At 40.0% G+C, this 9,311-nt stretch overlaps 1 protein-coding gene across 1 annotated transcript; it reads left to right on the top strand.

Annotated features, from left to right (window-relative positions):
- The first annotated feature begins 4,058 nt into the window (after positions 1–4,058).
- Positions 4,059–8,072, top strand: LOC149182550 (uncharacterized). Its single transcript, XM_089414593.1, has 2 exons — positions 4,059–6,406; positions 6,560–8,072. Exons 1-2 carry the CDS (start codon positions 4,059–4,061, stop codon positions 8,070–8,072), a joined length of 3,861 nt encoding a protein of 1,286 aa, XP_089270719.1.
- The last annotated feature ends 1,239 nt before the right edge of the window (positions 8,073–9,311 follow it).

The raw sequence follows: 9,311 nt of genomic DNA, 5'->3' as shown, positions 1-9,311 counted from the left end.
GATTGGCTAGACCGCACACGTGTGGATAGACCTGACAACCTGAGGATGACATCACACCTATTGTTCCCAACAAGGAACTGGTCATATGAAAGCCACAGTTCACCTGTGTATATGCATACTTTCCTAAAGTAACCACATAACATTTATTAACATTTAATACTGGGGAACTAATGTTAGCAATACTTTGCATTTTGCAAATATGAATGAAATATATAATCTATTATTTATGCTTATAGTTTTTTTCTTGCCTTGGGAAGAGGCTAAATAAGATGGAAAATAACACTATTGACTCTCAAAAATTAATCCATAAATTACAACAATCTGAATGCCTAAACTGTTAAATTACTTGCCACATAGACTAATGCTAACACCACCATTTTGATTACTATAGTCCAGTCTTGCCTTTTTAATCTAGAATTGATTATTATACCATCTATTTGAAGATTCAATCAAACATAAATAACCTTTCGATTTGGGGGTTACCAAGTACAATGCGCATTCACACCATCTGAACAACCACGTTATCAATGCAAGAGCCTTTTTAGGGTTTAAATACCCCAAATGTGGACATTGTTGCAAATGAATTATTCTTGTTGTTCGATTGTTTCCATTTCCCTTGTCAAGTGTTGGTCAATGACATAGTTTGAGGATGGAGTGGAATGTTTGTGGAAGAAGTGTATTTTTTCTAGAATTAGTCTATTGGGCATGCCATTGAAATTGTAACTTGGAAATATGTTAAGTTTTGATAGCAATTTTATAGTGGGTATTTTTTGTTGTGAAATTTATTAGATTAGGGTTTGAGAAAGGAGAAATAGTTTAATCTTTGTTAATGAAACGTCAATATTATAGTTTTGAGGCTTTTGTGATTTCACAGTTGAGAAGTTATTTCCAATTCATCATATGTGATTTTTGGATTATCAATACTTTGAATGTACTTATGAGATTCATCATAAAATTAAAAAATTAATCAGTAATTTTTTTTTTAATAATACTAGTAATTATAAATGGTTATTTATAAAATATAAAAAAATTAATAAGTTTAATATTATCTTTTAATAAATCAGAAATATACCCCTAATATTTATAATAAAAAAATTCTAAAATTTATTACTATTTTTTTAATATAAACAAATTTATTGCGTTAATTAAATTATATAAATTTGATAAAACTATCAAAATTTCAAGAAAATATTTCATAATATTTCAAAATTTATATATTTTTTTAAAATAACAAAGTATGAATTTTAAAGATACTATTAAATTATAAATATTTGTATATTCATTTTTTTCCTAAATAAATATTATTAAAAATTAAATTTCAAAATATTTACCAAATTCTATATATTCAATTTAAAATGATAAAAAATAAAAAAACATTACCAACATTAATGCTAGTTGTGGTTATAAACATCATAGAAATATACTAGTTAATAATGTGTTGCCATGCAATTTTTAATGCAAACATCCCTTGTTTCACGGGAATGAAAATCATCTCTGCCTTTCCATCACTCTCTTTTAAGAAATAGTTCATAAAGGAGTTCACTGTTTACAAAGAAGTAACTTATTCAGGCATTCATATCAATATGAGAAAAGCGACCCACATTACAAACCTTTATCAAAATATAAATTAGCAGCACAATATTACACAATAGTTAAGAGTTTATTATTTATATGTAATTTAGATACATTGCATATTAATAGAGTTTATATGTAATTAGTGGAAATTATTATATTGATAAAAGTGAGATGTTCATGAACTCAATATAAACTAGAAGTTGTGGTGATGGTTCAAAAACCAAATTAATGTAAAATTGTATTAATAAAATTATAAATCTAATCTGTTTTATTTTATTTTATTTTATGTAAATTAAAAATTTAAATAAATTTATATATTTAAATATGTGAAAATTTTAATAAATAAATTAATATATGATTTACAATTAAATTGCTAAAAAATTTATACATTTCTTTCTATTTATTCTAAATTTAAATTTAAAATAGATGGTATATATAATGGAAATTTTACATACAACATCATTGAATTGTTGAGAATGGGTTTCTGGGCTCTAACGTGGCCGGAGGCGGGCAAGTGGCGAGCGCATCTCCCTGCACCTGCGCAGAGACAGATCTGAATTAATTCGCAGTTAATCTAGGTTAATGCGATCGTGGTCACCCTATTTTTTCGACCGGTCGACATCCGTCCCACCTTTCTTGGTCAACTAACTTCTGTCTTGGTGGTTTCGAAGGCAGTTTAGGTCAATGGAAGCTATGGATTATGAAGAAGAAGCGATCGATTATTCCTAGGACCCTTATGAAGGACAATCCATTTTCTGCGGCCGCGGTGCCAACCCTAGCACTATCGAATCTGCACCTCCTCATCCGGCTATCTCGTCGGTCGTCGTGCTCCCTGGATCCTCTACTTCGCCGTTGCGTATTGGATCACTCTCCTTGGAGACCCCGGGTTTAGACATTCCCCCTCTATCCCCTGGCACGCTCAATCTTCTCTCTGCTATTACGCCACCCTCCCCTAATTTCGATCCGCTCCCCTCTTTCAACCCGGTGCCCCCCCAGAGATCGCCTCATCCAGTCTTGGCAAACCCTAACTCCCTCCCTTCGGGATGCTTCGACTCCCTCGTCATAAACCCTAAATCGGTGACTCCCCTAAAGGATTTGGGATCAGATCCATTGACGGAGCACCCATCGGCGCCGAGAACTGGAAAGTGAAAGGTTAAGTGTGTGAAGAAGTCCACAAAGGATCTTACCATCACCTTTGGCAAAGATATTCCTATGGGAAAGGTCATGGATAAGGCCAACAGAGTACTTGTTGGACATGTGCGAGGGAGGGCTTACTTAGCAACCAGGCTCACGAACTCAGTACAAGAGATATGGTGTGGCATTCTCCAAGAGCTGCTGGAGGTTCAGAGCCTGGCGCAGGGTTGGTTTTCTCTGCATTTTATGAAAGCTGAATACACCGATCTGATCCTGGCCAAATATTGGCACATTGAGATGGCCCCGGTCCTCCTCAAACGCTGGTCACCATTATTCGACCTGGAGCGGGAACAAATTGGGGTGGGACCTATATGGGTACGATTACCTGGTCTACCTCTACAATTCTGGTCTGAAGCAGTGTTTATCAGGATTGGTAATGCCCTTGGAACATATTTGGAATATGATAAGACTTATGTACAGACAAAAAATTGGGCACTGGCAAGAATTCTGGTTCACTTGGACACAAGGGAGGGCTTAGAAGAAAAGATCACCCTGAAGTGGAGGCATTACACCAGGATCCAGATTTTGGATTATGAGGGGGTACCGTTTCGATGTAGAAGGTGTCATAAGGTAGGGCATGTATTCAAAGAATGCCCTCTGCTCTCGAAAACAACGGACTCCCTAGGCCCGCCCTCATCTCTAAAAGGAAATGCTCCAGTGTCGGCATCTCAAGCCCCGGGTTCGGCATCGCAAATAAGTACGTTGGCACCCAAGAATCTCAACGTGGGAGGTTCGCCGAAGGAGGCAGAAGAAGCAATCAGGATGCCCTCGCCCCCTTTGACACGGGCTAGGGCCGCAGCAGCTGCGGAGGTAGCGCGGAAATCGGGTACATTTACTTCCTCCCCTTTGATTTCACCTTCATTATCAATTTCCGTTGATGCACCTTCGGAAGCATTTGTTTCTCTGGTTACTTGTGCAATTTCCCCCCCTCCGCCCATCAATGCACCATCCTCTCCTACGGTCCATTCCTCTTCTCTTCCTACTGAGGTAGTGGCCTCGTCCTGCCAGATATTGTCACACCCTTACAACCTGCGGTCAAGGCCCTTATCTGGCTCTGACTCACATTCTGGGCTGGGGGTGGTCTACCCTGGACCCCCTGCTCTTTCAACCCGGGGTCGCAAATCTAACCTATCCAAAGCTATTCAGAAAGCTGGAGTTGAGGTAGTATTGGGCAAGCAATCCACCATGGAAGGGGTCCTTAGAGCACTGAAAGCCCTGGAAGGGGTTCCACCATGAAGTGCCTATCCTTTAATTGTAGAGGTCTGGCTAGTACCTCCAAGAAACTAGCCATGCGGAGGTTGATTGAAAATGAACCAATTGATATCCTTATGCTGCAAGAAACTTTGGGCAATGCTGATGCCATTGAGCACACCCTTGCCGGCCTACGACCTGGATGGCATCACCATGCGCTGGATGCCATTGGTAGGGCTGGAGGATTAGCCATCGGATACAATCCTCGGAAAATAAATGTATCTGCCACTTGGGGGGGAGTGGGATACATAGGCATGGATTTCTTCTCAGCGGAGCTAGGGGAAACCTTGAGGATCATCAATGTATATGGCCCATGCCAGAGGAGAGAGGAATTCTGGCAGAATTTTCTTGGATCAAATTTGACATCTATAGATCAGCTTATCATTGGGGGTGATCTTAATTTCTCTATGGGATTTGGGGAATCCTGGGGATCGCATGCACAGATTGACCCCTTGTCTGATTTCTTTAAAGACATTCTGGAGCATCATCATATGGCTGATATCCCCATGAACAAGCCGATGCCTACCTGGAGGAACCGGAGGATAGGGGAGGCTGCCCTGGCTAGGAGACTTGACAGATTCATGATCAAGATCCCCCTTCTCCAGAGACTGTCCAGATACAGACAATGGGTAGGGGCAGGGGGTAAATCCGACCATTCCCCTATATATTTGGAAATTATGGGACCTGAAGCCAAGCCAAGGGCTCCCTTTAAATTCAATCATGTTTGGCTTCAAGACGATGAATATACTAAGCTGATCAAGGACTACTGGGTGTCCCACCCTATATCGAATCACAGGTCGGCAGCAGAGGGTTTCTGTCATAATCTCTCACAGCTTAAACAAATAACCATGACTTGGGCCAAAGAGAAGAAGATTAAAGATGATCGGAAGATTCTGGACATAGAAGCAGAGCTGGAAACTCTGATGGATGATAGGAATCTTGGTTTTACCTCAGCTGAAGGGAAAAACAAATTGATAGAGCTTGAGCTGCAGAAAGACAAGATTCTTAAGGAAAGGGAGGAAGCATGGAGATTGAAGAGCAGGGCCGTATGGTTGAAGGCAGTAGTTAACAATACCATATTTTTCCAGAATTATGCCAAAGGAAGGAAGGTCACTAATATGATTTGGAAGTTGCCCCTTCCTAATGGAGATACAGCAGACAATTTCCAAAAACTCTCCAGACTGGGCACATCACATTTTCAGAATTTATTCAAAGTTCCCCATGAAGCCAATCTAGCAGATATCATTCATGTGGCTGGACTCTTCCCCCATTTTGTAGGTGAAGAAGAAGCAAATGAATTAACCTCGCCGGTTACCCAGGAGGAACTAGAGGGGGTTCTGAAGTGGTTCAAGAAGGATAAAAGCCCGGGTCCAGACGGGTGGACTATTGAATTTTATTTGGCTTTCTTTGACTTATTGGCCTCGGATCTCCTTCTGGTTGTGGAGGAATCCCGTTCATCAGGGAGGATGTTCAATGCTATCAATTCCACCTTCATAGCCCTTATTCCTAAGAATGATTCCCCTGGCTCTTTTGATGATTTTCGTCCCATCTCCCTCTGCAATTGCCTCTATAAGATTATTTCAAAAATCATTGCCAATCGTATCAGACCTATTCTTTCTCAGCACATACTCCCTGAACAATTTGCTTTTCTTGAAGATCACCAAATTCATGAAGCGATTGGTACTACACAAGAGGCCATTCATTCTATCCGAGCTTGCCGTCTTAAAGGTATCATCCTCAAAATTGACTTAGCCAAGGCTTTTGATCGGGTGGATTGGACTTATATCAAAATGCTACTTATCCATCTGGGCTTTCCTCTTCCTTTCACAAATTGGATAATGGCATGCATATCATCCCCCACATACAGTCTGCTCATTAATGGATCCGCCTCCCCTTTTTTCCATGCTGAAAGGGGTCTCAGACAGGGATGCCCTCTCTCTCCGCTCCTTTTCCTACTTGTAATGGAAGGGCTGAGCAGACTCATCTATCATGAAAAGCAGAATGGTAGATTATCAGGATTGAAGATTACTGATCAGTGTTTTTTAACACACCTTCTATTTGTAGATGATGTCATCATATTTTTGGATGGGAGTGTTCGGGACATGACTACTTTTGACAAGATTCTTGCCTCATTCTTCAGGGCAACAGGCATGATGGCTAACCACACAAAATCAACTATTTCCCAGGCTTACACATCAGCTCAAGAATTTGACCTAGCCTTGCAGCGTTTCCCATATAATCCTCGCCCGTTGGATCAGGGGTTCAAATATTTGGGTTATTGGATCAAGCTGACGGGTCACAAGATTGTGGATTGGACTTGGCTGATCTCAAAATTAGAGAACCGGATCTCACACTGGAGCCATCGATTTCTATCAAGAGCAGCGAGGTTAGTTCTCATTAAATCAGTTTTGGAGGCCACACCTGTATTCTGGATGGCCTTAGCCTGGATACCTAGAGGTATTCTTGCTCGCCTGAGGCAATCTTGTTGTAGATATCTCTGGAATGGGAGATAGGATCAAAGAGTTTTTGCTTGGATCAGCTGGGATAACATCTCTCTGCCAAAAAAGTGGGGAGGCTGGGGCCTTAAGGATCTCACACACTTTGCACACGCTCTGGCTGTGAAATTGGGATGGACTTTGCTTACAAAGAAAAATCTCTGGACATCAATCTCATACCACAAATACATATGGCCATTACATCTCATGGATTGGATCCGATTACCTGGTTGGAACAGAACAGGTATATCAACAGTATGGAAAGCTCTATTGTACTCGCTCCCCCTCATTCGCAGCCATCTAACTTGGAGAATAAATGATGGATCCAGGGCTCGTATCAGAATGGATCCATGGACAGGAGGTGGAGGGAGGTGTTATCTCCCACAAGAGCTTATTCGAATACTCGATCATCAGAATACTAGAGTAATAGCCCACATAGCGGATCAGGAGAACTCTTCCATATTTACACAGGCATGGAAAACAACAGTGCAGTTAAATTTGCCTCCGGAATGGCATCAAAGCTGGGAGGATTACACGAATGCCCTGAGTGAATCTCATATTCGCATTAAAGACGGACCAGACGAACTCATGTGGGATAAGGCTGAATCTGGATTTTATTCCCCCAAGGAAGGGTACCTGTGTCTGATTAATTACAAAAAGCCAGAAATAGTGCAGAGCTGGTGGAAGATCATCTGGCAATTAAAGACCCCTCCCAGGACAAAACTCTTCTTCTGGTGCTTACTCTGGAATAAGGTCCCCACTGGGGAAGCGCTCATGCGCAGATCTGTGCATGGCCCCACCTGGTGCATTCTTTGTAAACAACAGTCCGAATCGACCACTCATCTTTTTCTTACATGTGGAATAACTAAACAGATATGGAAGGAGGTGACTGAGGAGCTCGGTTTTATGAGTAATTGGGAGGGTGAAAACATCACAGTAGCATGGGAGGCTTGGTATCATGCTCATTCCAGATCAAACCGTGCATGCCTTCCCCTTATCATTAGCTGGGCAATTTGGTTGGCGCGGAACAAACTGATTTTCGAAAATGGCTCGATACGCTGGCAATCTGTCACTGCCAAAATCGTAGCAGCATACCATGAACTGCCGGAAATTACCCCTCCTCGCATTCGCAGACCAGCTGCCCTGGATCCCATAGACCAATCTATACCATGGGCCTTTTTCGATGGTGCTGCACAGCAGCATGGATGTGGTGGGGGGTTCATTCTATATTTATCAGCTAATCATCATTTCAAAGTTAAGATGGGCTTAGGCATGGGAACGAACAATTTCGCTGAGCTCATAACCATCAGACACCTTATGCATTTTGCATTAAATCATGATTGCAGAGATTTACAGATTTTTGGGGATTCAAATATTATCATAAACTGGATCAATCTGAAAGCTAGATGTCATGCACACACACTCTTAAATATTTTGGATGAAGTTATGCACCTCAAAGCACATTTTAACATAATCATTGTTCGTCATATTTACAGGGAGCATAATCACTGTGCCGACGGATTATCCAAGGAAGCCATGCACATTCCAGGAGGATAGTGGATAATCCAAGAACAGAGGGTCAACTCACAGTATCAATACTACCACAGGCATTACATAGATCAAATCTACCCTAGGGTGGATGACCATTGATTTTGCCATGTATATATGTTGATAATAGAAATCCAGTATCTCATGAACAACATCCTGTGAGATGCAATTATACATTTTTCTTTTTATACAAACATCCTGTGTGGTGTATATTTTTGACAGTTTGATACGGCATCATCCTGCATGATGATTTTTTGATTTTGAAATAGACATGTACAAGAAGGACCATAGACTCTTAAGTCATGAAGGAAATCCGCATATGCTGAACAACATTTACTACATGTAATTTTTCATCATATAATGAAAGATTACAAGTTTTCCTTTGGGAAAAAAAAAAAAAAACATCATTGAATTGTTATAGAAACACTCTCTTACAATCAGATTAAAAAGTAAAAGTGGATAAATTTTGGATTTAAATTTCTCAGTGGAGTATATTTTAGTGGTAGGGAATTAAAATCCAAAACGAGAAATTTAATCTAAATCATTTAAATGAATTTGAGTAAATGAATTAAAGAAAGTTTTGCATGGGTTTATTTTTGTGTTGAACAATATAAGAGCCCCATAAATCTCAATATTAGGTAAAGTAAACTGATGTTTCTAGTTATAGCAGGAGATTTCAATACTACATTTTCATTGGAGGAGTGTTAGGGGATACATCGCAAGCGGGATCCCTTGGATGATAGATTGTAGATGCTATTTACTACATACAATTTGATAGGCACTCCCCCAAATCCTTTATCTCCCACATGGCATAATGGTAGAACGGGGCAATTCCACATTGGGAAAAGACTGGACCATTTTCTAGTGCATGAAAATCTATTTGACCGTTTAGGAAATATGTGTACCTGGGTAAATCAGACTTACATTTTGGACCATCTTCCCATTATTTTACAATGGCGGTCAGAACGAGTTCGAATTAACATCCCTTTCAAATTTAATCGTATATGATTGGGGGATGAATATTTCCAAGAATTCATTAAAACATCTTGGAATATGGTGGTTTCAGAACTAGGCACATCAACAATGAATCACATCAAAAATAACTAGAGAACAATATCATTTTCTCCACAACTGTATGATTCATGATGTTTTGGAAATGAACCAATAATGTATACATTCCATCCACACAAATAAAATGGAGGCATTAATCATGAAATTTGATTTGCAGAAAGAATCTGATTGTGCAGA

The sequence above is a fragment of the Pinus tabuliformis genome, chromosome 3_2 (genome assembly GCF_031772625.1).
Source record: "Pinus tabuliformis cultivar Carrire ecotype Pingquan chromosome 3_2, CPIR1, whole genome shotgun sequence".
NCBI lineage: Eukaryota > Viridiplantae > Streptophyta > Pinopsida > Pinales > Pinaceae > Pinus > Pinus tabuliformis.
This window is presented reverse-complemented; position numbering and strand designations above follow the sequence as displayed.

What these genes read in the sequence shown, in the direction of transcription:
- LOC149182550 (XM_089414593.1), top strand. Translation starts at nt 4,059, where the DNA reads ATGCGGAGGTTGATTGAAAATGAACCAATTGATATCCTTATGCTGCAA. An exon ending in TTTCTATCAAGAGCAGCGAG is followed by an intron (nt 6,407 to 6,559) that starts GTTAGTTCTCAT and finishes TGCTTGGATCAG; the next exon opens with CTGGGATAACATCTCTCTGC.